The following is a 13,893-nucleotide window of genomic DNA, read 5'->3' as shown; positions in this document are numbered from 1 at the left end:
CCTGAGCCCCTGCCTGGCCCCCCACCCCCACCCCCACCAGCCACACACGGTTTCCCCATTGGCTTGGCCCTGCCCACCTGCCGCTGGAGACTCCCGGAAGCAGGTCCCGCCCCCACCTCAGGCCCCAACCACTCAGCCTCTGACCCCCCCACCGATGGGCTCCCTTCCTCCCGCCTCCAGGGCAGTGTCTACCTCAATGACTTCGCGCGGGTGGTGAGCAGTGACCACGAGGCGGTGAACGGCGTCCTGCACTTCATCGACCAAGTCCTGCTGCCTCCTGACGTGCTACACTGGGAGCCAGACGCTGCCCCTGTCGTGCGGGTATGAGGGGAGCGGCCCAGGCCTGGGAGCTTGCAAGACAGGCTGCAGGGGGGCACGGAGGGGCCTCCCATGCTCCCTCCTTGCCTGACCTCAAGGCTCACCAGTGCCTTTCCACAGAAAAACGTCACCGTGGCCGCTGAGAGCTTCGGTTACAAGATCTTCAGCGGCCTGGTGAAGGTACTGTTCCCGTGTGTGTGGGCGTTGTGTCCGTGGCTATGTATGCAGGTGACTGTCCCTGTGCGAGTGACTGTGTCTGGACACTCACCTGTATTTTAGTGTGCACATAGGCTGTGTAAGCGAGCCTCCCAGTGTGAGCACAAGGGTGTGCATATGTGTGCCCACATACCTGAAAGCGGGCGAGGTGTGTGCAAGTTGACCCCTGCATGTAGGTCCCGTGTGCATCTGCCTGGGATGGCTACAGAAGAATGTGGCTGGCGAGAAGGCCACGTGGCTGTCGGAGCCCCTTCCTGGTCTCTGTGTTCCAGCCCTTATGTCTGCCCACCAGCCTGACTCCTGCGCTTGCTTCTCCTTGCCAGATGGCTGGACTCTTGCCCCTGCTTCAGGATGCGTCCCATAGGCCCCTCACCATGCTGTGGCCCACAGACGCTGCCCTGCAAGCCCTGCCGCCTGACCGCCAGGACTGGCTGTACCATGAGGATCACCGGGACAAGCTGGCAGCCATTCTGCGGGGCCATGTGATTCGCAACATTGAGGTGGGTGTACCCCCAGTCCGTGGTCCCCACCTCCTGCCACCCAGCCTGTCTGCCTGGCTCCAACCATAGCTCCATCTGCTCAGGCCTTGGCATCTGACCTGCCCAACCTGGGCCCACTCCGCACGATGCACGGGACCCCCATCTCCTTTTCCTGCAGCCGTGCCCGGCCGGTGAGTCCAGGAAGGAGGGAAGCAGGAGTCAGGGGCTCTGGCCGTTGGGGGCTGCGGCATACCTGTGACCCCTGTGCTCTCCTCTGCCTGCAGGGTGAGCTCACAGTGGGTGAGGAGGATGCCCACATCGTGCAGCGGCACCTGCTCTTTGAGGGTGGTGTGGCCTATGGCATCGATCAGCTGCTGGAGCCACCTGGCCTTGGTGCTCGCTGTGACCGCTTTGAGACTCGGCCGCTGCGGCTGGTGAGGGAGGCCATGGGTCACAGGTAGACAGGCAGGGACCCTCGCTGGCCTGTCCATCTATCTGATCTTGCCGTGTTGGCTCCCATTCCTTCCAGAAGTTCTGCAGCATTTGCGGGCTGGAGCCACCTTGTCCTGAGGGCTCACAGGAGCAGGTAAGGGCCTGGGAGCTGGGTGGGGGTTCAGGCATGGCCCAAGGACCACTAAACTCAGGCTATTTGACTCCCCTTGGCTCAGGGCAGCCCCGAGGCCTGCTGGCGATACTACTCAAAGTTCTGGACGTCCCCTCCACTGCACTCTTTGGCACTGCGCAGCATTTGGGCCCGGTCCAGCCTCTGGGGCCAGCCCCAAGGCCTGAGCAGGGGCTGTCACCGCAACTGCGTCACCACTACCTGGAAGCCCAGCTGCTGCCCTGGTCACTATGGCAGTGAGTGCCGAGGTGAGTGTCCTGAGGTGGCAGGTGCTGCTGACCGGCCCTTTTGGCGCAGCTCTGGCTTCTGCTCCTGAGAAAATGTGTTGGGGTGGTAGGGCGAAGACAGTTCTGGGTGCTGAGCGGATTTTACTGGGTGAGAATGCTCTGAGAGGCAGGGTGGGTGTGGAAATAAATGGTGCAGAGCCTACTAGGGGTGCTGGTCGGGGCATCTGTGGGATGCTCAGCAGCAATGGGGACTTGAGTGAGCTGCAGCTTCTGGAAGAGGCTTGGCTGCCCCAGGTGCAGGATGGACAGTATGGCCGGGCTGGGGATGCATGTGGTAGGCGTCCTGAGGAGAGCCCGGGCCCCACCTCCCTTCTCTTACCCACCCTAGCTTGCCCTGGTGGTGCCAGCATCCCCTGCAGTGGCCATGGTGTGTGCATGGATGGCATGAGTGGCAGTGGGCAGTGTCAGTGCCACTCAAGGTTTACAGGGACAGCATGTGAACTCTGTGCTTCGGGTGCCTTTGGGCCCCAGTGCCAAGGTGGGTTGTCCTGTCCTACCCTGCCCTCTGAGCCCTGGGGTCCGCCACACTGACCCCAACCTCCGGCCTGTCCCTCTCTCCAGCCTGCCACTGCACCTCCCATGGCCGCTGTGATGAGGGCCTTGGGGGCTCCGGCTCCTGCTTCTGTGATGAGGGCTGGACCGGGCCGAGCTGTGAGGTGCAGCTGAGTGAGTGCTGTGTCGGTGCCCACCCCGAGTGCTTTTATCTGCTGGCGGACCCTGGTGCCTGCCCCAACTGCATGCTCAGGCGGAGGCACTGAGGGGGGCTACGGGAAGGGGGCAGGGGGCATCTGGGAGGGCAGCTCCTAACCGGGATGTGTGTGGTGGGCCCTGGGGGGGGGCAGAGCTGCAGCCCGTGTGTGCCCCGCCCTGCGCACCCCAGGCCAGGTGCCGCGCAGACAACAGCTGCGAGTGCGGTCTGGGCTATGAAGGGGACGGTCGCACATGCACAGGTGAGCAGGGGTGTGCAATGTGAGGTGGGAGGCCCCCGGCCCCTACCTGTCACCTAGGCCTGCCACCCTCTCCTGCCCCCAGTGGTGGACCTGTGCCGGTACTGGCACGGCGGCTGCAGCCAGCACGCCAGCTGCAGCCAAGTAGGCACCGTGGTCACCTGCACCTGCCTGCCTGACTACGAGGGCGACGGCTGGAGCTGTCGGGCCCGTGACCCCTGTGCCGACGGCCGCCGAGGGGGCTGCAGTGAGCACGCGGACTGCTTGAGCACTGGCCCTGTGAGCAGCGGGGGAGCCCAGCAGCAGGGTGGGGAGGTCCACAGAGCGCCCACCCCGGCCCTGGGTCCCTGAAGAGCACCCATCTGCTCTCCTGCCCCAGAACACGCGGCGCTGTGTGTGCCATGCCGGCTACGTGGGTGACGGACTGCAGTGCATGGAAGAGCCGGAGCCGCCTGTGGACCGCTGCCTGGGCCAACCACCACCCTGTCACGTGGATGCTGTGTGCACTGACCTCCACTTCCAGGGTGGGCTTCCCTGCCCGCTCCCACTGTCCCTGCTTTGCCTCCGTGCCGCGGGGCTGACCACGCGTCCCTCCCTTCTGCAGAGAAGCAGGCCGGTGTCTTCCACCTCCAGGCCCCCGGTGGTCGTTATGGCCTGAACTTCTCGGAGGCCGAGGCGGCATGTGTGGCCCAGGGAGCTGTTCTTGCTTCTCTTCCTCAGCTCTCGGCTGCCCAAAAGGTGTGTGGGGCCCAGGGATATAGAGCCAAGTCTATGGGGGCCCCTCGAGTTGGGGCTTTGGTCTCAGTGTCTTCCCTGCCTGCCCCTGCAGCTGGGCTTCCACCTGTGCTTCCTGGGCTGGCTGGCCAATGGCTCAGCTGCCCACCCGGTCGTCTTCCCTGCGGCAGACTGTGGTGGTGGTCAGGTAGGCGTCGTCAGCCTGGGCATCCGGAAGAACCGCTCGGAGTGCTGGGACGCCTATTGCTACCGCGAGCAAGGTGCAGCCGCCCCCCGCCCCCGCCCCCAGCCCCCGGCCAACGCCCTGGCTCGGCCCCTGCCCACTGATCTATCTTTCCTGCAGATGTGGCCTGCCGGTGCCGCCATGGTTTTGTGGGTGACGGGACAAGCATGTGCAACGGGAAGCTCCTGGATGTCCTGGCGGCCACAGCCAACTTCTCCACCTTCTATGGGGTCTGCAGGGGCCCAGCCTTAGGGCTGAGGGTGTGGGTAGCTGAGGTCCCTGGGGAGGGAGCCTGCTCACGGTCCTATCTCCAACCCCCTGACCCAGATGCTGCTGGGCTACGCCAATGCCACCCCTCGGGGCCTTGACTTCCTGGACTTTCTGGACGATGAGCTCACCTACAAGACACTCTTCGTTCCTGTCAACGAAGGCTTCCTCGACAACATGGTAACTAGCAGGGGCTGCAAGCAGATCCAAGCCCATCGCTGATGCCTCTGGCTACCCTGGACCAATAGGCCTTGCTTTGCCCACAGACACTGAGTGGCCCGGACCTGGAGCTGCATGCCTCCAACACCACATTCCTGAGCACTAATGCCAGCCAGGATACTGTGCTCCTTGCCCACTCAGGCCTCAGCCTCGTCTTTAGTGCTGTAGGCCCTGACAACAGTTCCTGGGCCCCCGTGGTAAGTTTGGCTACTGCACCTCCCCCGCTGGCCCCCAGCCATCACTCACCCACTTGGCCTGACCCTGGGTCTCCCTACAGGCCCCAGGGGCAGTTGTGGTCAGCCATGTCGTCGTGTGGGACATCATGGCATTCAATGGCATCATCCATGCTCTGGCCAGGCCACTCTTGGCACCCCTGCAGCCTGTGAGTTGGTGGGGGATGGGGCGAGGAGGACAAGAAGCAGAACATGGGGTGAGGGGACAGCCCTGCCCCACATGGCCTTGACGCTCTACTTGTTTGCAGCGGGCGGTGGTAGCACCGGAGGCTCCACCTGTGATGGCAGGCGTGGGAGCCGTGGTAGCTGCTGGAGCACTGCTTGGCCTAGTGGCGGGAGCCTTCTACCTCCGTGCTCGAGGCAAGGCCACGGGCTTTGGCTTCTCTACCTTCCAGGTAGGGCCATTTTGGGGGTGGAGGGGGAAGGTTGGGAGTAGTTGGGTCCATTGATCTTGCTCAAGGCCCTCACCACTCACCTCTTTTCAGGCAGAAGATGATGCTGAGGAGGACTTCTCCCCCTGGCAGGAAGGGACCAGCCCAACCCTGGTCTCTGTCCCTAACCCAGTCTTTGGCAGCCACGATGCCTTTTGTGAGCCCTTTGATGTGAGTGTGGGGGGTGAGGGATGGTGGAAGGGGACCCAGGACCTGGTTCCAGCCCAGCCACAAATGGTCCTCTCCTCACCCCTAGGACTCACTCCTAGAGGACGACTTCCCCGACACTCAGAGGATCCTCGCGGTCAAGTGACAAGGCTAGAGCCAGACAGAGGCAGGAGCAAGAGGGAGACCACTTTTATTGCCCGCCCTGGACTGGAGCCCAGTGTGGGTGGGACAGGAGGGGTTAGGACCTGCTGTGGACAATAAAGGTGCCCTCAGCGGATGTGGGCCATGTCGCTAAGAAAGGGCGTCTTCATGCAGCCAGTGCAGAGCTGGTCCATCCAGAGCGGTGCCTCATGCTGCAGGGGCGTGCGGCGCGGGTAGAAGGTGAAGTCTACCCGGTAGTTGAGCAGACAGCTGAGGGAGGCCATGTAGAGGTCAGAGAAGCGCACAAGGCGCCGTGAGAAGTAAGTGGGGTTGTGGAAGGTGCGAAAGATGCTCCCAAACTGAGCGTTGAACAGCGCCTTGGTGATGCACCTGTGAAGCAGACATGAGGTGCTCGAGGGGGCATAGGGACAGCAGGGCCCCTCAGCTCCCCTTCCCTCCCCCCCACCCACCTCAGCTCCTGGCGCTCCTTCATCCAGGCAGCCAGCACCTGCCGCGACTCGGCATCCTGGTACGTCTGGGGGAGATGAGGAGGGTGCTGGGTGTGTGTCGCCCAGGCAGCAGCTCTGACCCCAACCCGCCCCTGCCTCCCTACCCCCCACCTGCATGCGCTCCAGCAGCCCGGTGAGCGCCTGCTGCCACGTCAGAGAGTGCATATACTGCTCCGTGTTGATGATGCGGATCTCGCGCTCCAGCTCCGGGATGATGGCACCCGTTCGCCAGCCATGCCGCAGCATGAGGTCCTGTAGGGTGGGTAGGGCGGAGGATAGGGTTTAGCATCAGCGAGCAGGGCTCCCTCCGTCCCTCTCTCCCCACTGAGCCCCGCCTTGCCCCCTCACCGCCAGGTCACTGTACAGGTGGTCTCCGAAGTAGAGCACGCGGGGTCCCCGCCATTCTGTCAGGCGCAGGAAGTCATACAGGTTTCCCTGGGGAGAGTTGGGGGGGTACTGCTGAGCATAGTGTACCAAGGGGCTCCCAGGGGGCTGCCAGAATCACGCCTTGTTCTCCACTGCCCCTCCCAAATCCCCAGGGACAGTGAGGCCCCTCCAGCTGGACGCCTGGCTGCCCTTTCCCGTGGCCTCACTGTCCTCTGGCTCTGGCCCTTGTCTCCTCCTCCCTCTCTCAGGCAGGAAGGGGGTCTGCCCCCCAACAGGAAGGTCTCCTGGAGGCCTGGCATGGTGCCCTGTGCCTCCAGGGCCTCCCCTCTCTGTGGCCTCACGCCCGCCCCAGGGACCCCATGCTGTGGGAAATGAACTCCAGCAGCAAGCCCATGGCCCTGAAGCCCTTCCTGTCCTCCCAGGCCTGAGCCCAGAGGGACTCAGCAGATCTCACTGTGAAGCCATCTGCCCCCCCTGCTCCAAAGCCAGAGAAAAGATGAAAGCAGTCAGGCTCAAACACAATAGAGGAAGCTCTCGGGAGAGCAGAAAATGGGGCAGGGGGCCCAGAGCGGGAAGTCCAACAGCTATTGGGGCAGGGGCCCACACCTCAGAAATTAGAAGAATTCATATTTGGCACAAAGGAGTCACTACAGCAGCCTGTGACTGTAAGAGGCCAGGAAAAACAAGCCTTGGTGGACATAGGTGGTCGCAAGACTTAATTATTGAATTAAGCTCAAGGCGGGAGGCTGCAGAGCCAAGTATGAGTGGGTGGTGGGGCCGAGATGGGCCCTGAACTAAGAATCTCGAGGTACAAGGTGCCGCGTCAGGCAAGACAGAACCCGGGGTTCCTGCACGAGGAGACGGGGGTGGGGGTGGCACAAAGACGAGAAGCAAGCAGGATCCAGCACATGCACACAACAAAACTTCAGATCATCAAATATAAAGAAAAGGCTGCAAGTCGCAAAGGAGAAAAAGTCCTGTTCCCCACAAAGGTGCATGACCCTCCTCAGGCTTGGCTAAGAAGCCAAGACAAAAGAGGGCATCACCCTCAGAGCCCAGGGAAAGAGCCTGCGCCCAAGGGGCCATGGAGAGTTGGGTGCCACCGGGTTGTGTGTACCGCATGCAGTCCAGGCCTCAGTTCCCCTGACCCAACTGCTGACAGCCTCCCTCCCCCAGCCCCTGGAACTGCCACCCTCAAAGGGGACCAGCTCAGCCAGGATTTCCGCATTCCATCCAGGGCCAAACACCTTAATCCTGTTCCTTAATCGCCACCCACACCCTAGCACTAGGCCCCCTTCTCATCTTCCTAGACACCAGTTAGGAAAAGGGGTCTCCCTCACCCCACCAGCTGGTCTGGCTGCAGCAGTGGTAAGCCCCAAGTAACAGCACCATTTATCATTTATGGGGTATTCAGTAAATGCCTAATTTAAGGGCTTTATACCACAATTCAAGAAGAATACTTTTTTTAAAAAAAATATATTTTACCTCTTTTATAGAAAAGCAAGGCACAGAGAGGCCAAGTGGGCCAGCCAGACTCCCTCTGCTATTGAGTAGTAAACCTAGAATTCAAACCCGGCAGCCTGAGCAGCCTGCACCTCTGGACACGGTGTGGGAGGAGCGGGGGGCAGAGCCACAGCAGATGTGTGGGGGCAGGGCAGGGTTGTGCTGCCAGTCCTCTGCAGCTGGGGCTGTGGTCAGGCCACCTAGATGGCACTCACCTGCCGGTAGATTTTGCCCTTCTCCAGGCGGGTGATGCGGTCCCAGTGCAGGGAGCCCTTCTCATCGAGTTTTCTGAAAGGCCTGGCGCAGGGAGGGGGCAGGAAAGGGCTTGATTTCCAGTCTGGGGCAAGACTGGGGATAGGCACCTTTCCCCACTCTGCAAAGGCCACTTGCCGACAAGGGGGTGTCCCTACCCCAAGCACTCAGGGTGCTGAGGAAAGGCCAGTCCCCACACCCTGGCCCCATCACCCCTGCTAGGCCCATACTTGCGTCGGTCAGTGAAGAAGCTGGGTTTGTCAGCCTGGACGATGACCACGTCAAAGAGCTGACGCCAGTCGGGACCCACCATGTGCCTCATCCCCTTGTCCCTGGGCAGAGGGGGGGCAGAGGTGGAACAGGCAGCAGGTGGACTGAGGGAGGCCCCTCCCCGGGCGCCACCTGCTCCCCTCTCCCCTCAGGGCCCTCCTTCCCCACCACAGGCAGCTCACACAAAGCTGAAAGGGCTGTTGGTGATGAGGAACAGCTGTTTCCCATGTGCCACCAGGCGGCTCAGGACAGCAAACGTCTCGTCCCCTCTCAGGATGTACTTCTCTAATGGGGAGATGGGTCTGTGAGGGCCAGCCTGGCCCCTGGCCAGGAAACCACACAGGGCTACTGTCTACCCTTACCCATATCCCGTTCAATCCACTGGTACATGAGGCCTTTCACGTGCACATCTCGAATGGCATCCTGGGGACAATGCAGGACAGTAAGGATGCAGTGGGGTGGAGGAAGGCCTGCCCTGCTGAGGCTGCCTTCACCTTCCCTGCCACCCCAAGAGGCCCAACATCCTCACCGTTACATCCTTGTAGAGATGCGCTTGGTCAAACTCCAGGCCATGACCCAGAAAGTGGTCTACCACGCAGGACAGCAGCGCCATCTCCGGCAGCGAGAAGATGTCCATGAACTGCTTGATGGAGGGACCCTGCAGAGGGGGCCACCACCTCAGCAAGCCCTCCAGCTCCACCACCCCTAGCCCTGGAGACCAAGGCTCCGAATCTGTCTTGGGACACTGGTAGAGAGGCACTGCCTGCGGGTCAGGGCTGGCCCACCGGGGTGTGTTGAGAGATCACTGAGCTGGCTGCCCGGGGCGGTGGCATATGGAGTACCTTGCCGTAGAAGCCGCTCATCTGGTACAGAGGGATATGCTGGGTGCCCCCATATAAATCGATCACCTCCTCATCAGGCACAGGCTGGAGGCCCCTGAGTGGGTGTGCAGACATCATGAGTCCAAAGTGCTCCTGAGGTGAGGCCACAGCATATAGTTGCAGGGGTGGGGGGTGTTAGGCTGAGCAGTCTGCACTGACCTGTAGGCCGTCCCCAGCTGCACGTAGTGGAAGGCATCAATCTTCATCAGAAGGCTCTGGGGACAGCAAAGTAGGACAGGCGGTGAGACCAGAGTTTGTGTTGGCCTGGAGCCAGCCTCTTCTGGCCCCCGGTGCCAAAGCCCCAGTGGAAAGGTACCAAGGGGATCGTGTGCCTGTCAAGAGGGAGCTGCAGCTTTGAGGCCAAGTGGATAGCCCCCTTTAGAGAGGGAGGGCTAAGGAAGCAGTGCTAACGCACATCCAATCAGGAGGGGGTCACTGGAATCTGTGGCCTTGCCACTCACCTTCTGAATGTCGTAGTGGAGGCCTCGGATGGCAAAGCTGGGGTCATAGTCATACTTCCGGATCCCTTCTGGGTACTGTTTGGGAACAGGGGTGGGCCAGCCCTGAGCCAGCTGCACTACCACACCTCCAGCTGAACAGCTGCCTCAGGGGACCCCCATGACTCAGCCTGGAGTCTCTCCAGGGCCTGGGCCACTGGCTTAGCCAGCCTCACCTTGTAGTGCTCAATCAGGATGTCACGGGCAGCACTGAAGATCTCGGGGTGCAGCGCGTCTGCATACTGGGCCAGCGTGTAGTCATAGTCAAAGCCATAGACTTCCACATCACGCAGGCTTATCTCATTGTTGGCATAGATGGCTGCTGGGTTCAGGAGACTGCAGACCTCGGGGGGCAGGAGGTCTGGAGGGAGGAGATGCAGGTACGATGAGGAGGATGAGCACAGCAGCAACAAATGATTACCGAGCACTTTCTAGGTGCACAGGTCTGGGGGCCTCATGAAACTACCAGCGTCATCTGAGCCCAAGGCTGCATATGGTCAAACTGAGGATCAGAGAGTTCATTTGCCTGGGCTCACATGGTTGGGGTAAGGCAGAGATGGCACTGGGCCAACACCCCTGCTGGAGCTTCTAACGGTGGGTCTTGGGTTACACCACTGCTCACAGCCCAGCAGGTGCACTGAGTCAATCTTTCCTCCAGGCTCCCATCACCCCATCGGAGCCATGGCCAGGCTCAGCCCCTTTCCATCTTGCCTGCAGCCTGGGCTGGGGAACGTGACAGGAGTGGGGGGTACTGGGTAGCTCCTGTCACTTGGACTCCCAGCTCTGAGCACCTGCCACAGCCTGTGGCCCCTCTAATCGGATTTCAGCTGCCCGCCAGTCTACATAATGACATTTGCTGCTTCTAGCCAGGGAACATTGCTAATTACGACAGGCAGGACGTGTGATGTTGGGTTGTGGGCCAGTAACCAGGCTGCTCCCCCCTGGGGATGTGGTCACAGCCACCTCAGGCACCTGGCTGCTACTGAGGTTGAGTGAGGAACTATGAAGAATAGGCTCTTAAGAGTCTTAGGGAAGCAGGGGAGGATAAGGGCTCACCTGCCTCAGTTTCTCCATCTGTACAGTAGGGGAGGTGGATGGAGAAAGGACATGGGCTTTGAGGTCAGACAGACCAGGCCAAGCCCTCCCTCTCACAGTTGTGACCTCAGTAAAGTCACCTCACCTCTTGGGCCTCAGATTCCCTATCTTTAAAGGGGGAATCAAAACTGTGCCTACTTACAGAATTACTGAGAGGGTCATACGGAACGTGCTGTGTGTGGCATTTCCACTCTGCAGCAAAGTAGGATTCGATGAGCGATGCACCTCTGGAGCCTGTCACCTCCCTGTCACGGATTCCCCTGCATCACTCAAGGAGTAGGGGCTACTGGAGGGGGGACAGGCAGGACTAGGCGCACAGGGCACCGCCTTGCAGTAGCTCCAGGTGGCCCCATTCCTGAGACCTCTAACCTGTGGTGGAGGCCCATACAAACAGCCCAAGCCTCCAAGGAATTCCTGTCTCAGCCACAACCAGGCATGCTCTTGAAGCAGAAGCTCTGGGCCATGCAGCATGCCTGGCAGCTGCCTGTGCTCAAAAGCAGACACTTATGAGCTCCCATGCTCCAAGCTTTGCCTTGGAGGCCCCTTCGGAACACAGGCTCCACCCCTACCCCCTTCCCTTTGGAGCCAAGGGTAGGGTGTGGGTGGGGGAACAAGTGTAGCTGGTTCCTTTAGGGGCCGCAGGCCAACACAAGCCTGGCACAGAGCAGCTGTTTGACAGACTTGTGGGTGCAGACAGAAAACTCCTCACTTGGGATGCACATGAGACGCAGCTGACCTCAGCTCTCTAGGGAGCTGCTTCTGAGATGCCCCTCTGGTGTCACTAGGGCCCTGGGCCTTGCCCTCTGCAGGAGCCTGAGTTCCTGGGCACCAACAGTGACTCTTGGTACACCACCAATAGACGGCCAGGAGGGGTGGGATCCCTGTGGCAGTGCGGCCCCTTGCTGGCAGGGTGCTGGCCAAGCCCAGGCTTTCACCTCTGTCCTTGAGGATGTTCCTCTGAGGAACAAAGCAGGATGGGGAAGCAGCCCATAGTGTCTGCCCTCCTGACAGGATTTCTGGACTCTGGGGGCCACAGGGCTGTGGTGGTGCGTGGGATTGGGTGAACTGGATGTACCCCCTCACTGGGCTCACTGTGCCCTCTTTTGCTTTTCTCCGCCTGCCCCACTCCTGCCCCAGGCTCCAGGGCTGACTCTTCCCCACAGCAGCTGTAAGACTCACTGTGGGTGCCATCCTCCCAGCTGCTGCTGTGTGCACTTGCTGGGTGCCTTAGAGGCTCATCATGTACAAGCCTCACCCTAATCCTGTGAGGTGGTCACACTTATTCATCCATCATCCAGAGGAAGAAACGGGCTCAGGGAGGTGAAGTCACTTGCTTTAAACTTAAACCATCCAGCAGTAGGCAACGTAGTTGAGGTTCAAATCGAGGTCACTCCACCTGCCTTAATCACTCTCCCCCACCTTAGCCCAGCCCTCCAGTGTCCCTACACTGGTAGGGAGGCACTAAGCCTGGCATAGTTTTGCCCACAGGCATTAGCCCAGGGCATATCTCAGTGCCCAGAATCTCCCCCAAAAAGCCCAGTCAAGAGAGGTGAGTCAGGACTTGGGTGCAAGGCTGGCTCATCCCGACGCTCACCATGGCATCCTAGAAATGACCTTGCCACTTTCACATCAAGAGAAGCAAGGGTGTCTCTGTGAAGATCTGAAAATATGGGTGAGCGTGGTGTGACAAAATCCAACAGACCTCCCTATGTTCTCTCCCATAGCTACAAGGCAGGCAGCCTTCTCCAGACCCAGAGCAAAGGTATCTTCTTAAACAGCCTCTCAGGCCTGGCCTCTCCACTGACAGGGTGGTGGTGGTGGTGGTGTGTGTGTGTGGGGGGGTCCTGATAGAAGCCCAAGGGCTTCAGAACCTTCATTCCTCAGGGTCTTAACTATTCTGCCTTGAGCTTCTCAGGTGAGTCCTGTTCAGCTCTCCACACAGCTACAGTGGACGCCCCATGCTCTCAGCTGGAATCTTCCAGGCAGGGCCACTTTGTCTTACCAGACAATGAAAGCAGCACCACCCTTGGGGGCTCCTCTGGAAGGTCCCTACCCTTTCTTGGCCTGGTTCCTTCTGAGTCATCACCACAATCCTGGACAGTGGCCCCAGGGTTTGTTTTACCCTGTGGACACTGAAGGTCTGAGAGAGTGAGGCCTGCTGAGTACCACCTGGCGGGTCAGTGAAGCTATGGTCAAGCCCAAACGTATCTGTCTGCTGCAGAGGCAGAGCCTCAGGAGATCCGGGCCAAGTGCTGAGCACCCTCAGCTCTCTGGCCTCATCAGGGCATCCCAGCACAGCAGGACCTCTCTGGGGAGGGCCCTCAGGCTTCATCAGCCCATTCTGCAGCGGGAGAGAGTGCTAGGGAGGAGGGTACAGGAGGTTAAGTGTCCTGGCCCCGGATGCAGCCACCCTGTGGACTCCAGGGCCCTGGGGCGGCTTGGTCTCGTTTCTCCAACCAATACCTTCCCCTCCTGCGCTGAGAGTCCTCCGGACCTCGGTCGCAACCTACAGGCGCTTGCAAAGTCTAGTCGGTCTCCGCTTGGGTCGGGCAGCGCCGCCGGCCGGCTTTGTCCCCGACGCTCCCGCCCCAACCACGGGCCCCTAAGAGAACAAGGGGTTGGGGGCATTTCCGCCGCAGCCTCCCGGCAGGCGGGACCGCCAGGAAGGACGGTGGGGGCTCCGCATTCCGGAGGCCGCTGCGGGCACCCCGAGCTCCCGCCCACGGACCTGGGGAGCAAACCTCCCGTCTGCCCACCTGCCTCCGGGCGTCGGGGCGGCCCCAGAAGCCTCCCCGAGGAGCCGCCCGGGCCGCGGGGCCCCGGAGCGCCCCTCCAGCGCGCGTTCCCCGACAGCGGCGCGCGGGGCCGCCCGAGACGGCGGGTCTGCGTCCGCCCGGCGGAGACACCCGGCGCCCGTCCCGCCGCGGCTCACCCACCGTGCACCAGCCGCCTCATGTCCTGGTAACGCGCCCACAGGTGCGCGCTGAGTTCGGCGCCGCCGGCGGGCGTCGGGGCGGGCGCGGAGCGCGGGGCGCCCGGGCAGTGGGCGCCGGGCCCCGGGGGGCCGCAGCCAGGGCAGGAGGGCGAGGACGAGGCGGCTCGCGGCCCGCCGTGGCCCCTGCACGGCAGCCAGCGCCGAGCGGCCGCCCGCAGCCCCGCACCCGCCATGCCCGCCGCGCGCCGCCCGCGCCGCCCGCCGCCCGTCGGCCAGTC

At 61.5% G+C, this 13,893-nt stretch overlaps 2 protein-coding genes across 6 annotated transcripts in view; one reads left to right on the top strand and one right to left on the bottom strand.

The window, feature by feature from the left end:
• STAB1 (stabilin 1) overlaps nt 1-5,444 on the top strand; it is a 26,902-nt gene extending 21,458 nt beyond the window's left edge. For 3 of the 5 annotated variants that reach the window (XM_025986612.2, XM_025986604.2, XM_072720781.1), the window contains 21 exons: nt 181-321; nt 439-498; nt 858-1,034; nt 1,118-1,204; nt 1,298-1,447; nt 1,543-1,599; nt 1,682-1,883; nt 2,251-2,400; nt 2,484-2,588; nt 2,765-2,872; nt 2,955-3,148; nt 3,249-3,393; nt 3,474-3,607; nt 3,699-3,864; nt 3,948-4,057; nt 4,155-4,274; nt 4,361-4,510; nt 4,591-4,695; nt 4,795-4,941; nt 5,032-5,148; nt 5,234-5,444. In XM_025986612.2, coding sequence (XP_025842397.2) covers nt 181-321; nt 439-498; nt 858-1,034; nt 1,118-1,204; nt 1,298-1,447; nt 1,543-1,599; nt 1,682-1,883; nt 2,251-2,400; nt 2,484-2,588; nt 2,765-2,872; nt 2,955-3,148; nt 3,249-3,393; nt 3,474-3,607; nt 3,699-3,864; nt 3,948-4,057; nt 4,155-4,274; nt 4,361-4,510; nt 4,591-4,695; nt 4,795-4,941; nt 5,032-5,148; nt 5,234-5,290 — 2,682 coding nt within the window. In that variant the 3' untranslated portion in view covers nt 5,291-5,444. The remainder of the gene's footprint in view (nt 1-180; nt 322-438; nt 499-857; nt 1,035-1,117; nt 1,205-1,297; nt 1,448-1,542; nt 1,600-1,681; nt 1,884-2,250; nt 2,401-2,483; nt 2,589-2,764; nt 2,873-2,954; nt 3,149-3,248; nt 3,394-3,473; nt 3,608-3,698; nt 3,865-3,947; nt 4,058-4,154; nt 4,275-4,360; nt 4,511-4,590; nt 4,696-4,794; nt 4,942-5,031; nt 5,149-5,233) is intronic. The other 2 variants (XM_072720780.1, XM_072720778.1) reach the window with 1 other exon arrangement.
• Nucleotides 5,313-13,893, bottom strand: NT5DC2 (5'-nucleotidase domain containing 2). The gene is made up of 14 exons (XM_025984137.2): nt 13,617-13,893; nt 9,762-9,946; nt 9,550-9,624; nt 9,248-9,303; nt 9,050-9,143; nt 8,737-8,865; nt 8,570-8,630; nt 8,390-8,492; nt 8,168-8,269; nt 7,901-7,982; nt 6,144-6,230; nt 5,907-6,047; nt 5,757-5,821; nt 5,313-5,676 (listed from the first exon to the last, which is right to left on the bottom strand). The coding sequence occupies exons 1-14, from the start codon at nt 13,846-13,848 to the stop codon at nt 5,415-5,417; spliced, it is 1,674 nt and encodes a 557-aa protein (XP_025839922.2). The 5' UTR covers nt 13,849-13,893; the 3' UTR covers nt 5,313-5,414.

Source organism: Vulpes vulpes, chromosome 9, assembly GCF_048418805.1.
Source record: "Vulpes vulpes isolate BD-2025 chromosome 9, VulVul3, whole genome shotgun sequence".
In the NCBI taxonomy this organism is placed as follows: domain Eukaryota; kingdom Metazoa; phylum Chordata; class Mammalia; order Carnivora; family Canidae; genus Vulpes; species Vulpes vulpes.
This window is presented reverse-complemented; position numbering and strand designations above follow the sequence as displayed.